Source organism: Sorex fumeus, unplaced genomic scaffold (genome assembly GCF_029834395.1).
Source record: "Sorex fumeus unplaced genomic scaffold, SorFum_2.1 ptg000153l, whole genome shotgun sequence".
NCBI lineage: Eukaryota > Metazoa > Chordata > Mammalia > Eulipotyphla > Soricidae > Sorex > Sorex fumeus.
Window position 1 is genome coordinate 1807162 of NW_026606210.1, and position 14353 is coordinate 1821514.

Here is a 14353-nt window from a genome sequence, read left to right on the forward strand (position 1 = left end):
GCTGGCTTCCAGAGAGAGATGGGGAGCCGTGAGCACCCGACGGCTTCCCCGGGGAGGAGAGAGGCCAAGTGGGCTCATGGCCACACCCCACTCGCCAGTGCAATGTGCCCAGCGGATTTTCCGGTTATTCGGGGGAGGGGGGGCTTGGGGCCACACCCAGGAGTGCTGAGGACCCTACAGTGGGTGCTGGGGGGTCGACCCACACCCCCAGCATGCAAAGTGTGTGCTGGGCCCAAGGGCTCCCCCCACCCACATTTATTCTTTAACTTACTCTGGGGCAGATGCAGTTGTCAAACCTGAGCTGGTTCCAGACAGATCAGACAGACCAGCCCGGGCCAGGGGCTGGCGCAGCAAACTCCCAGCAGCATCTCTTGAGAAGATCCCCACTTGGTGGACGAACCCTGAGCTCGACCACAAATACGTGCCCGGGCTCCCGTGTCTGCCCTGGGTGCTCTGGTGCTTTGGGCCCACACCTAACAGTGCTCAGGGCTGACTCCTGGCTCTGTGCTCAGGGATCACTCCTGGTGGGGACCGGGTGGGGTGCCAGGGATGGAATGAACCTGAGTCGGTCACATGCTAAGTGAGTCCCCACCCCCAGCCCTGGTGTGATGAATCTGGGGTCCCCACACCTGCGTTTCCAACAGACTTTGGCTGGCCCCAAGCAGGCAGCGCAGGACCCCACCTGTGGAACCGCCCTGGCCCCCCACCCCACTGGCCCCCTCGGGCAAGCAGCCCCTAATGTTGCTTAGTTTTTGTTTCGTGGTGGGGGAGGCCCACCTGGCAGTGCTCAGGGCACCCGCCTGGTGCTGCAACTCAGGGATCCCTCCTGGTGGTGCTCGGGGGCCATGAGGGGTGCCGGACACTGAAGGCAGCTGGCCGCGTGCCAGGCAAACGCCCTCCGCTGGTGCCATCACTCTGGCCCCAGTAGTTAACCCTTTTGGGAATGGGGCCTCACACCGAGCGGTGCTCTGGGGACCAACCATATGGGCCGGGAGAGGCTGGGGTGACCCTGTGCAGGGGCGGCCCCTGGGGGAGAGTGGAAAAGGGACGGCCTGACCCGCACGCGCTCCACGTCACACCCCGTGAGGGTGGCCACGCAACAAGTCACCCCGAACAGTATTGTTTTTTTCTTTTTGGGTCACACCCAGCGACGCACTGGGATCACTCCTGGCAGTGCTCGGGGGACCATATGGGATGCTGGGAATCGAACCCGGGTCGGCCATGTGCAAGGCAAGCGCCCTACCCTCTGTGCTATCTCTCCAGCCCCCCAGTGTTCTCAAGACTGAAACCCAATCATGGACAGCCTTATAACTCAGTGATTAAAAATAAACGACAAAAAGGGTATGGATAGACAAGATTTAAACCCCTCAACTTTTGATCTTTTCAGCTTTACGTATTTTTTTATTTCCTTTGCTTGGGTCACACCTGGTGGTGCTCGGGGGACAGTATGGGATACCGAGGATCTAGCCCGGGTCAGTCGTGTGCAAGAGAGACAGACGACCAGAGACAGTACAGCAGGGAGGGCACTCAGCTTGCGTGCTGCCCACCAGAACCTCCCATGGACCCCCGAGTTGCCAAGAATGATCCTGAACACTGAGCCAAGCGTAAGCCCTGAGCACTGCTGGGTGGGGCACCAACAAGCCTCCCCCAATTGTCCCTGAGGGCCGAAGAGAGGGTGGGAGCATCCAGGCTCAACCCCCAGCGGCCCAGATGGTCCCTGAGCCCACCGGAGTGAGGCCTGAGCACTAGCGGGTGTGACCCCGTCCCCACCAAAACAAATCTGGAGAGATCAGTTTTGAGGCAGGGGCCACAGCCACCACTGACCGGCGAGATCACCCTGCCCTGGAGCCCCGGAGCCTCTCACGTCACACTGCCGAGACCCTTGTCCCCACGCGCCTGTAGCGGGATCGGCCAGGCCCGCAGCATCTGGACGACCTCCCGCCGGCCACCGGGACCCTCCCTCCCAGGAACGGAAGGTGGCAGGCCGCAGTTTACTTTCCATTTATTCACATTTCGTGGGTTATTACACACCCTCTGTGGGGTCACGCAGCAATGAACACACACGGCTGTGAGCGCTCTGGCGCGGTCTGACAATTCAAGTATTTCTGCTTTAGGAAACCATTTCTGATTGAAAATAGAAAGCAAACAATTTACCCTTTTGGCTGCTAAGACTGGCGTCGCTCCCTGTCGCTGTGTCGCCCCAAACACGGAGGGCTTGGTCCTGCCCAGCAGGGCGAGGCCGGAACTCGGGGGGCTCCACAGCGTCCCCGGGGTCCAAGCCGACCGTCCAGTTTCTCGGGAACAGTCTCGCCTGTGGCCCAGAATGCAGAGCCCAGGCCGGCTGGTCCGACCGGCCGCCAACAAGCCGGCCCGTGTCCTCCTGGCCCGGGCAGGCAGGCATTTTTGGCGTGCAGCATATCAAAAATAGGATTTAAAATCGCATTTGTAAACCAGTCATCCTTTGAGAGAGAAGCATCAATGGTCAGCCCTGCCCTTCTGGGTGGGGGGGGAGGAAGAGCAGGGACGCCGGGCCAGACACCTGTGGCCAGCCCGGGCGTCTCCTCCTGGCGACAGGACAGGGCGAGGCGCTCGTCTTCCTGGGAATGCTCGGAGCGATGAGGGCGACCTCTCCCGACGGCCGCCGGGACCCTCCAGCCACGCGACCTGACCCGGGTGGGAGACGGACCTCCCGAGAGGCCACACGCCCCCAGTCCCGGCAGACTCTCGCGATGCGCGTTTCGGTCCGCACTCAATATATTAAAATTTCTCATCTTTTGTTAAAAATAAATCTGAGTCCCCGGGGGCAGAATAAAGCTGTTAACACAGTGGAGGAAGTTAAGCCCTTTGTGGCCCCGGACGGCCCCCCCGCCCCCCTCCCAAGTAAAAGCCACACGCACACGCGCGCCCCTCCCGCCGGCCGGCCGTGCCTGGGACCCCGCCAGCTGGCTCTGCCCCGGGAAAGCAGGACCGTGGGCGCCGTCCACCACGCGCCTGCTGGGGGTCCCGGGCACCCACCCGCCCGCCCCACGCGGCGGAAGCTCAGCTGAGCACTGGCTGGACTGCGTTACTTCAAGTTCTGGAGAATCAACATGTGATCAAAGACAGTCGTCCCCCCCCCGCCCCCACCAAGTTCATTTAAAATAAAAGTGTATTTTTTTTTTTAAAAAAAGCAACTCTACTACCTGCGACGATCTGCCCGGCCTTTCCTAAGAGGGCACCAAGCTCTGAAGGACAGAACACGTACGCCCCGGGCACCGCCCTGAGTCCCCAGCGCGCTGGGCGGCCGGGGGACAGGGCGGATGAGGAAGGGGGGGCACGGGCCCAGGGGGCTGGCTCAGAGGGCGGCGGCCCTGGCGCTGCATGGGGGGGGAGCCCGGCACAACCCCGACATGGGTGGGGGTGAGACCCCAACACCGCTCGGGAAGACGGCCAAAATCAACATGAATTCCATTCGAACATGATCCACGTGCCCAGTCCCCGAAGAACACGAGTGGACAGAACTCGGATGACGACCCTGGGGAAGGGCCCGGGACGGCGCCTGGCGCCAGGCCGCGGGACACGTCGCTCAGTGTTGGCCCCAGCAAACGGAAACAGAACCAAAGGCAGCGGCGACACCCCCCACGGCCTTATTGCGTTTCTCCTGGCGAAGGAAGTCGCACGGCTCACGGGGAAGAAGCTCAGGCTCGTTCACCGAGTGAGTGACGCGGGGCCCGAGGCGGCTTCCTGCGGCAGGACGGGGACGGGACTCGGCGTCTTTCTGGAACTACGAGCGTGTGGTCAGCGGTCACCGAGCTCCGAGTGGCCGCCGCCTCCTGGGCAGTCAGCAGCAGCTCCGGGACACAGCGACAGACCGAGAACGAGTCGCGCCCTTCCTCTGAGAACCCAGCAAGCGCGGGTCCCCGCGGGGCAGCCGGCTGGCCGCAGGAGGAGGCGGCCAGTCTCTCACGGCAAGACCAGCCGCCACCACGCACGGCTCAGCTTTGAAAACAATGAGGAAAGCGAAGGAAGAGTCGGCGTGAAGGCGGCGAGGGGCCCGGGCACGTTCCGGTATATTCCAGCACATTCTTTCCGGTCCGGCGTGGTCCGAGTCCCAGAAGGCAGCAGGCCCCACAGCCCCGGGGGCGGGAAGCCCTGGGGGACCCTAATTATATACCCTGATTCGGTCCATTAAGAGATCACTTGCGGTCAGTTTGATCGACGGGCATCGGAAGTCTTCCTCCAAATTCGGCTCCGTCGCGCCGTACGCGGTCGAGAGTTCTCAAGAAGGCAGAGCACAGTTCCTTGACACTTCACAGGAAAGGTTTTATTGGCCAGATCAATCTTCCTCCCAAAAGTCTTAAGTGACCCCAATGTCCTCGAGCAGGGCGGGCGGGCAGGCGGCCGGCCAGCCTAGGAGCCGCGCTTGTCCAGCAGGATGGCGTGCAGCTCGTCGGCGTCCTCGCTGGTCTTCACGCGGACGAGCAGGGTGGCGGGGGCGCTGGGGTTCTTCTCGTCCAGGGGCGGGTTGGGCACGCACACGATCAGCACGTTGTTCCGGCCCGTGCGCGTGCAGGGCATGTTGGGCGGGATGAGGACGTTCAGCAGGATGTTGCCTGCGGCCAGCAGAGACCAGGCCTCAGCCACGTCCTGGAGGAGCCCCCCCAGCCCGGCCCTCCTAGCCCCCTGCCCGGCACTGGTCCAGCCGCGAGGCCGGGCCCACAGCAGCGTGCTCACCGCGAGTGTCTGTGACACACGAGGTTCTAGAAAATCATCTGCTCCAGGGGCTGGAGCCATGGCACAGCGGGGAGGGCGTCTGCCCTGCACGCAGCCGACCCAGGTTCGATTCCCAGCATCCCATAGGGTCCCCCGAGCACCTCCAGGAGTTTTTCCTGAGTGCATGAGCCAGGAATAAGCTCTGTGCATCACAGGTGTGACCCAAAAAGCAAAAAAAAAAAAAAAAAAAAATCATCTGCTCCCTCTGGGTTCTACAGAACCACTCAGCTGCTGCATGCAGAGTGAAAACCCTCTGGTCTCGCCGCCCCTGGCCTCACGCTCCCCAGCTGCTGTTTCGTCGGGGGTCCGGCCTGTCCCGACCCCCACGCCGGGAGCCCTGGAACACAGGAGCAGCCCCGGCCCGGTGCTCACGCCCCCCACCGGCACTCACCGAGGTTGGTGTCTGCCCGCACCAGCAGCTGCGTCTTCTGGCTGGCCGTGGGTTTTAGATGCAGGGTGCCCACGCCCTTCTCCTTAAACTCGTTGTCTTTCTTGTAAAATAGTTTGCACCTGCGGGGAGGCAGCGGCGCTCTGAGCCCCACGGGCAGAGACTCGGCGTCCGGCTGCTCCCCACAAACCCCCGAAGGCCCAGGACAGGCCTGGGGGCCAACAGGGAAATCTGCCTGGGAACTCAGCCAGCAGCAGCACCCACCCGGGGGTTCTATGGGTGCCGGGAGTGAGCCCAGGTCGGCGGATGCGAGGCAGACACCATCCGCTGCCCCGGCCCCCAGCTCGGCGCCTTCTCCCAGCTTGGTGAGGCCCTTCCTGGGTCAGCCCAGGTCGCTCTGCGCCATCCCCACCTGCCCCTCGGGCCCGGGAGGACATTTCCTCGGCACGGGGCCAACCGGGCTCAACCCGCAGAACCACGCTAGGGTCCCTCCAGCCCTCCGTGAGTGCTCCTTGAGCACAAAGCCGGGAGTAAGTCGTGAACCCCACAAGGTGTATCCCCCAAAGCAGCGCCGACGCCGGAAGGTCCTGGCACGGGACCTGCCTCCACAGCTGCAAGAAGAAGCCGGGGCCGGGCAGGATGGCGGGGGGCAGGGAGAGAGAAAGGCTGGACGCAAGGAGCAGGCAAAGGCTCGCTTTGGGCAGCAGCAGCGGCTTGGCCCGGGATGAGGCCGCCCTGGGCAGCGTGGCCACCGCCCGCCCCCCACTGGGACCCGCACTCACTTCTTGGAGTAAAAGGCGTCTTCTTCCTTGACTTCCGTCACGGTGACCTTGGGCGGCTCGTCGCTGTCCTCATCCTCTGTGCCTGTCCAGGAAACACAGTGAGACTCCCGCCCGTGCCCTCAGCCCTCAGCCCACAGGAAGTGGACACGAGCTGCGGACGTTTCCTTTCAGGTTCTTCTGGCTCGGGGGTCCCACCTGGCCGTGCTCGGGGCCTGCTCCTGAGGGCGCAGGATCCCCTGCAGGAGGGCATGACCCAGCCCCTGCGGTGAGCGCGGGTGCCAGGCCCAGGTTGACCCGGCACGACCCCACCCACCCCCAAACACAATGAAGGTGCGTTAGCACAAAGCGCGCACGCGCGTGTGCGCGTGCGTGTGTGTGTGTGTGTGTGTGTGTGTGATGACGGGGGCGAAGGGAACAGCCAGGGGCCGTCTACACGGACCACCCGCTGTGAAAGGACACCCCCACCCCACCCACCCCCCATTCACGTGGCCGGACATGTGCCAAGGAAGCCGCCACAGAAGACAAGAAACAAAGGAACGTTTTTTGGGACGTCCCAGAACCGAGGTGGGTGTGTGCAGGGCCACGCCCTCCCACCCCCGTGCAGACCCCCAGCCCAGGGCACGGGGCCACGTCCGTCACCTTTGCTGTCTTTGCTGTCGCTGCCCTCCGTGGGGCCCTCCGACGACGCCTTCGAGGGCAACAGAGACTCCGCCGCCGCTTTACTTGGGGGCGCGTCTTTGCCGAACAAGCCGGAGTTTCCGGAAGAAAAGGAGAATCCGGCCAGGGGGGAGGAGCTCAGCGAGCCCAGCACGGAGCTGTCGAGCTTCTGGCCGAACTGGAAGGTGGCGGCGGGGGCCGCGGGCTCCCCCTTCTTCTCGGGCGGCGCCTCCGCCTTCTCGGCGGTGTCCTCCGCGGCGCTGCCGGGGAACGAGAAGGTGGCCGCGGGCTGCGGCTTGGGGGTGCCGGGGCCCGGGGGCGCCTCTGAGCCCCCCGACTCCTTGGCCGCCTCGTCCCCGGCCCGGCTCCCGGCCCCGCTGCCGTGGCGCCGCTCGATGCTGGCCAGGTGCTCCCCGTAGTCCCTGAAGATGGGCGTCAGGTCGCACAGCGGGTTCGAGTCCACGTGCTTCACGATCCAGTCGCGCACGCAGCGGTTCAGGGCGGCCAGCTGCTTGTGGTAGGGGCTCCCGGGGCCGCCCCCGTTGGTCCTGGGACCAGGGCTCTTCCCGTCCAGCCGCGAGGCGGGGCCGTTGGCAGCAGCAGGTCCTGCGGGCGCTGGGCGGGGGGAGTCGACCCACGTTGGCCCAAATCGTCGGGAGTTCTACACCCCCACCTTCCCATCTTCTACTTGTCAGATCCCAGGTTTGGGGACATTCGAGAAGTGCTCCCCTCCCAAGTCAGACCAAACTCTGCACAGGAGCCGCATCGCTGTAAAGTCCACAGCACGTGCACGTAATTTTCTTTCGGTGGGGGGGGGCAGGGGGTCCACACCCGGCCATGCTCAGGGCTTACTCCTGGCTGTGCTCAGGACCACTCCTGACGGCGCCTGAGGGACTATGTGGGGTGCCGGGGACTGAACCAGGGCTGGAGGCACGCAAGGCCAACGCCCTCCCCGCTGGACTAGCTCTTCGGAAAAGGCCTGTGACCGTAAAATAATTCTTTCCTTTAAGGGGCTGGAGCAATAGCACAGCGGGGAGGGCGCTTGCCTTGCACGCGGCCGACCCGGGTTCGATTCCCAGCATCCCACAGGGTCCCCCGAGCACCGCCAGGAGTAACTCCTGGGTGCTAAATTCAGGAGTAACCCTTGAACATCGCTAGGTGTGACCCAAAAAGCAAAAACAAATAAATAAAATGCCCAAAAATAGCACAGCGGGTAGGGCGTTCGCCTTACACGCGGCCAACATGGCCGACCCGAGTTCGACTCCTCCGCCCCTCTCGGAGAGCCCGGCAAGCTACCGAGAGTATTCGATATGCCAGACACAGTAACAACAAAGTCTCCAATGGAGACGTTACTGGGCCCGCTCGAGCAAATCGACGATCAACGGGAGGGCCTTTACCTTTACCTTACCCAAAAATAAAAATAATAAAAATAAGAGGGTGACTTTTTCACACAACACTGAAAATACCGCTTTAGTATAAAATAATCCCCAAGACTGTGGAGGTGAACATGTCAACGGAGTTTCCATCTTCAGGGAAAGTGATTAACTCAATCAGCTACACTCACAGACACACTCATACACACACACCAACGGGAAGGAAGCAGTGCTAGGGGCGGGGCCGGGGTCTCCCGGGCTCCTCGCGTTCACTCCTCGCCCACTTTTACAACAGGTTAATGGGGACTCGCTAAGACCCTGGCCTACTTTGCCCTCACAGGTGAACTGAGGGTCATTCTGGTTTCACCAGGGGGCACAGGGGTGAAGGCCTTGGTCACAGCACAGGTGGTCATCAGAGAGCTGAGTCCACTTTGGCCCCAAGCCCGTGCCCTGATGACAGACAGACAGACAGACAGACAAACACACACACACACACACACACACACACACACACACAGGTCCTGTGCTTGAGTGACCTCCACACACAGCTGCGAGTGGCCCAAGGACCACCGGGTGTCCCCCCTACACAGAAATGCCACCACCTCCAAGGTGCTTGGCGGCACTGCCTACCACAGCCCCCCCCCCCCGGCGTGGAGCGGGGGGGCCCTCACCTGGGGCGGCCTTGGGGGTGCTGCAGAGGGGCAGGGAGCTGGTGGCGCTGGTCCCATTCGCGAGTCCTTCCAAGGGCTTCATGGCAGCGCCGAAGCCGGAGAAGCCCCCTCCAGAGGGGGCCACCAGGCCTTTGAAGCCTTTGAAGGCACCGCCACTGTCAGGCTGGAATCAGAAAGAAGGCGCGTCGGGGACTCAACTCTCCGTTGGCAGAGGCGGGAGAGCCGGCGCCAGCGCAACCTCGGCTCCGAGCACCAGAATCCCGGGCCCCGCACAGAGCAGCAGGCCGGGGGATGGGGGGACACGCGCCCCAGCTCAGGCAAGCGACGGGGCGACACTCACCTCAAGCCCAGTGTTCCTCCGCTTCGCTTTCTTTATGGCTCTATTCTTCAAGACTTCCTCGCTGGCCACCGAGAAGGTCCCCACCTGAGAGGCACGTGGGGACAGCAGTGAGGCCAGGGAGGAGGCCCCGCGGACCACAGATCGAACACGCACGGCTGGAAGTTAAAACCCGTAACGCCAACAGGGAAGGAAGCGCGGTCACACTCGGCTGGCCTGGCGGGCTCGTGGTTCCCCAACGCCAGCTAGCACAGACAGGCCAGGGACCTCCCGGGGTCCACAGGGCCAGCAGGGGTCAGGCTCTAGACAGGGGTGGCGGGGGCGGGCCCTGAGTAACAGGCTAGCCACGCCCGATCTTTCAAACACTCCAGACAGATTTAAATATACTAGGAAGATTTACCACAAAGACTCAGTTTTCCGTAAGCAGATGAACGGATTCTCCCAAAACTGATCCAGGATCTCAAAAGATCATACCCTTGTTGGTAATGGATCTGGTTTTGGAAACTCTTCTTACCATCATCTGAAAACAACGGCTATAACCCCTATGATGCCCACATCACCGTCATCAGTAGCGTGTGGCTCTGTGGCCAGGGACAGACCCAAGGTGGCTATTCTCTGTCCCGGGCCCTCCAGCCTCCGACCCTGCAGTGGAGTGAAGTCCCTCCTCCAACAGTCACTCAGTCACTCCAGACCCAACGATGATACCCAAGAGATCTCTGCGTCCGTCCGTCCATCCGTCCGTCCGTCAGGAGCCGCCTGACTCACAGGGCCCAGCCTGGTCCCGGAGGTCCGACTCTCCTTCTAGGAAACCTTTTACTTCCTGAAGCATTTTATCGTCGAAGCAGATCGGGATGACAGTCTGATCTCATGAGGCCTCAAATCTTTAAAGTCCAAAAGTAACCAAGCGCAGGCCTGACACGTGTGAGCCGTGGGTTCCGTTCCCCGGCACCACCGACAGATCAACGGATGAAAGAGCCCCGCGACAAGGCCAGGAGCTGTTACAGGGGTTGAGGGCATCGAGGCACCCCACAGGGTCCCCCGGGCACCACCACGGAGATCCCCAAGCAGATCAAGAGTGAGCTCTGAGGAGCTGGAGCAATAGCACGACGGGCAGGGCGTTTGCCTCACACGCGGCTGACCCGGGTTTGATTCCCAGCGTCCCATTTAGTCGCCTGAGCACCGCCAGGGGTGATCCCTGAGTGCAGAGTCAAGAGTAACCCCTGGGCATCGCCGGGTGTGACCCAAAAAGAAGAAGAAAAAAAAAAAAAAACATGATCCCTGAACACCGCTGGGTGTGGCCCCAAATCAAAATCCAAACAACAAAATAACAAGCGCCTAGGGCCCGAGTAAGAATACAGTGGGTAAGGGGTTCGCCCTGCACGCGGCCAACCCAGGTATGATCCCTGCCATCCATGAGGGTCCCCTGAGCCCAACAAGGCTGATGAGGGCCGATTCTTGAGTGCAGAGCCAGGAGGAATCCCTGAGCATCACCGGGTGTGTGTGGTCCCCAAGCCCTGTCCAAACCCTGACTTTCTTCAGGAAGATCAACTTTCCCATCAAGAAAGGCCCGAGGCCAATCTAAACTCTACTCCCGTTAGAGACCCAGCGGAGGATGATGATGGCAGCGTCTGAGGGTCCTGGAGGTGGCCGCCCACTACTGGAGGCACGGGGGACCGTACAGGGTGCCAAGACGGAGCCGGGCACAGGGACTGGCCATCGTGCACCGCCCCCCTCCCCAGCCCTGGGCGTTTGCTTCTCGAGCGGATGCTGGCAGTGACTGGGTCACAGGCCCCCCACCGTCAGGACAACACCCCGAGTTCACGTATATAATAAAGCTCCAAGGTGCTTCAACCCCGCAGCAGAGCAGGGAGGACGTCGGTGCCAGGGAGTCTCGGTGCCCCCAGTCCATTTCCACACGGAGATCAGAAACCACGATGTCCCGGGAGAGACGCTCGCGAAAGGTCTTTGATTTCAGCACGAGGTCCCCAAAGCCCCAAGATGAATTCAAACCTATCACCGGCAGGAACTCATTCTCGGGGAAGCAAAAATTTACCTCTTCTGCTTCATCTTCTTGATCCCAATTCCGATCTGTCAATTCTTTCTCAGCAATTCTTTTGGCCATTTTGGGGGATCTACGTGAACCGTGAGAAATAAAAAAAAGGAACCAAGTCAACTTTTGTACCTCAATACAGGATGTCCGCGACCTTCTGATTCACCCTGGCACAGGTGGGGTCTGCCTCCCTGAGGGCAGAGGAGGGCTGGGGTGAGGGCTCAGTGCTCCGGGGACTTTGTGGGTGCCAGCGATCAGACCCGGATCCCCTGCGTGAGGCAAGCTCGGAGCCAGACAGGCCACCCGGGGATCCAGCACCCTGCCTGATCCCCAAGGTCTGTGATCCCTGAGCACAGAGCCAGGACTAAGTCCTGAGCACCTCCAGGGAAAGTCCCAAGTGAATAAAAACCTTAATTTCACACAACATAAAGAGAAAAATATCCTGTCAGGGGGAAAAAATGCTGTGAATAACTCTTTCTGCACAAGTTCTAGACAATAACGTGAAAGAAATACCCAGAATAATGACTCAGGCTTGAAGAAGAACTTCAGGGGCCAAGGATGCAGGTGAGTCATCCGGCCTGCGAAAAAAGGTCAAAGATTTGGCCAAACCCATCTTTTATGTCAAAGCATAAGATGAAGTAGAAGTTTTGCAATGAAAAAAAAAAAAAATAACATGTGGTTCCTAAGATAAGGCCCAGCCCCGGGAGCCCGGCCATGCAGGACGCAGAGAGGCCCCCACCAACGCAGGGTGGGTTCCAGGCCTGAAAAGACAGCCCAGAACCCCCACGGAGCAAGGTACAGGGCCCTGCGTGTCCCCAGAGGAAAAGAACGGGGGCAGGGAGGGCAGGAAAGGGGGTCAACGAGACCCCGGGCCAGGCACAACCCCCCTGGCAGCAGCCATAAGCCGGGAGGGAACCCCACTCGGGACCACCACTCCAGGCTCCCAGCGCCAGGCAGCTCCTCCCAGGCCCCTGTCCCCACACCCCAGGGTCCTCTCCCACAGCCTGGGTCCTCAACTGGGCTCTTCTGGCAGGGTTCCCCTCCAGCTGCTGAGGCCCAGGGTTCCCCTGTCTCGGCTGGTCCCTTCCGGGACTCCCCCGACCCAGCTGATCCCTCCGGGGGTCCCCAGGACCCAGCTGATCCCTCCGAAGGTCCTCCGGACCCAGCTGATCCCTCTTGGGGTCTCCCCCATCCCGGCTGGTCCCTCCGGGTCCCCCCCATCCCTCCCGGGGTCTCCCTCAACCCAGCTGGTCCCTCCCGGTGTCCCCCTGGCCCAGCTGATCCCTCCCGGGGTCCCCCCGACCCAGCTGATTCCTCTTGGGGTCTCCCCCATCCCGGCTGGTCCCTCCGGGTCCCCCCATCCCTCCTGGGGTCTCCCTCGACCCATCTGACCCCTCTTGGGGTCTCCCCCATCCCGGCTGGTCCCTCCCGGTGTCCCCCGACCCAGCTGATCACTACCAGGGTCCCCCAGACCCAGCTGATCCCTCCGAAGGTCCCCCCGCCCCCCAACCCAGCTGATCCCTCCGGGGGTTCCCCTGACCCAGCTGGTCCCTCTTGGGGTCTCCCCCGTCCCGGCTCATCCCTCCCAGGGTCTCCCTCGACCCAGCTGATCCCTCCCGGGGTCTCCCCCATCCCGGCTGGTCCCTCCCGGGGTCCCCCCGACCCAGCTGATCACTACCAGGGTCCCCCAGACTCAGCTGATCCCTCCCGGGGTCCCCCCGACCCAGCTGATCACTACCAGGGTCCCCCCGGCCCAGCTGATCCCTCCTGGGGTCTCCCCCATCCCGGCTGGTCCCTCCGGGGGTCCCCGCGACCCAGCTGATCCCTCCCGGGGTCCCCCCGACCCAGCTGATCCCTCCTGGGGTCCCCCCCCATCCCGGCTGGTCCCTCCGGGGGTCCCCGCGACCCAGCTGATCACTCCCAGGGTCGCCCCCGTCCCGGCTCACCCCTCCCGGGGTCCCCCGACCCGGCCGGTCCCTCCCGGGGTCCCCCCAAAGCCCGGCCGCCCCTCCCGGCTCCCCTCACCGGCCGGCGGCGGCTCTCGCGAGACCCTGGGGCGGCGCCGGGCGGCTCCGAGATCGCGGCGGCGGCGGGCGGCGCGGGCGCTTCCGGGGCGCGGGGCTCGGCGGGGGACGCGGTGGCCGGCAGAGCCCGAGCGGCCAACAGCATGACCCCGCGGGCCGGGGTCCGAGTCGGGCGGGCGGGGCCGTGCGCTCAGCCCGAGGCCGCCGGCCGACGCGGCGCCCGCGCGCTCGGGGCCGCCATCTTGGAGCTGGGCTCTCGCCGCGGCCGCGAGGGAAGAAAACGCCCGCGCGCCGCCACTGCGCAGGCGCGCCGGGGCCCGGCCCCGCGGCCCCGCCCACCGCGGCCCGCGGCGCATGCGCGCGGCGGCCGGGCCACCCCCCCCCCCCCCGCCGCTGCCGGAACCGCGCAGGCGCGCGCGCGCAGGCGCACTCCGGCCCGCGGCGGGAACTGACGCGCGGGGGTCACGTGCCGGCAGCGGCGGGCGCGGCGGGCGCGCTTTGGGGCTCGGAGCGCTCGGGGCGGGGGGCGGGGCCGGAGAGGCGCGAGGGACCCCCGCAGCGGCCAGCCCGCACTGCGAGTCGCTGGCCTGAGCCCTGGGGGGCCCGAGCCGAGGCCCTGAGCCCTGGGGGGGTCGCACCGGGCCGGCAGCGCCCGGACAAAGGCCGGCCCGCACGTTAATGGTTAATGTTTCCCTTTCTCGGGTGTTCAGGCCCCACCCGGCTGGTCAGTGGTCAGTGGACGGCCCGGCTGTGCCCAGGGCTCGCCCCTGCCGGGCCCCGGGACCCCAGCGCGGTGCTGGGCGTCGAACCCGGGTCGGCCGGGTGCAAGGCAACTCTGCCCGCTGTGCTGTCCTTCCAGCCCCCAGCATGTGTCCTTGGGGGGCGACGGGGTCTGGCCACCTGGGGATGCTCAGTGCTCCCTTCCTCCTGGCCCTGCTGAGGGGTCCCTCCTGGCGTGGCAGGGGCATGGGGGACCTGACTGGCGTCAGCCGACCTCCTGCAGGCCCTCACTTGAGTCCTTTCTTGGGTGGATGGGCGCCAGGGACATTGCATGTGTTGGGAAATGTCACTGCTGTTCCGGTCACCCTGGGCCAGTTCCTGGGTGTCAGGAGCACCCCGTGCTGCTCCCGTAGGACCCGCACCCTGACCTCTGTCTGTGCCTCTGGTCCCTTACACTGTGTCCCCAGTGAGGTCAGCAAGCCGGCTAGCAGTTCCGAGTGCTCTGCCAGCTCGTGGTCAGTGGTCAGCAGGCGTCAGAAAGTTAGGAAGGGGCTGGAGGGATAGCACAGCGGGCAGGGCGTTTGCCTTGCACGCGGCCG

General features: G+C 63.6%; 1 protein-coding gene across 1 annotated transcript; it reads right to left on the reverse strand.

The window, feature by feature from the left end:
- Positions 1-3908: 3908 nt before the first annotated feature.
- On the reverse strand, positions 3909-13329 carry NUP50 (nucleoporin 50). The gene is made up of 8 exons (XM_056107013.1): positions 13036-13329; positions 11014-11092; positions 8964-9047; positions 8624-8786; positions 6562-7194; positions 5923-6004; positions 5144-5262; positions 3909-4592 (listed from the first exon to the last, which is right to left on the reverse strand). Exons 2-8 carry the CDS (start codon positions 11080-11082, stop codon positions 4390-4392), a joined length of 1353 nt encoding a protein of 450 aa, XP_055962988.1. The 5' UTR covers positions 11083-11092; positions 13036-13329; the 3' UTR covers positions 3909-4389.
- Positions 13330-14353: the final 1024 nt, after the last annotated feature.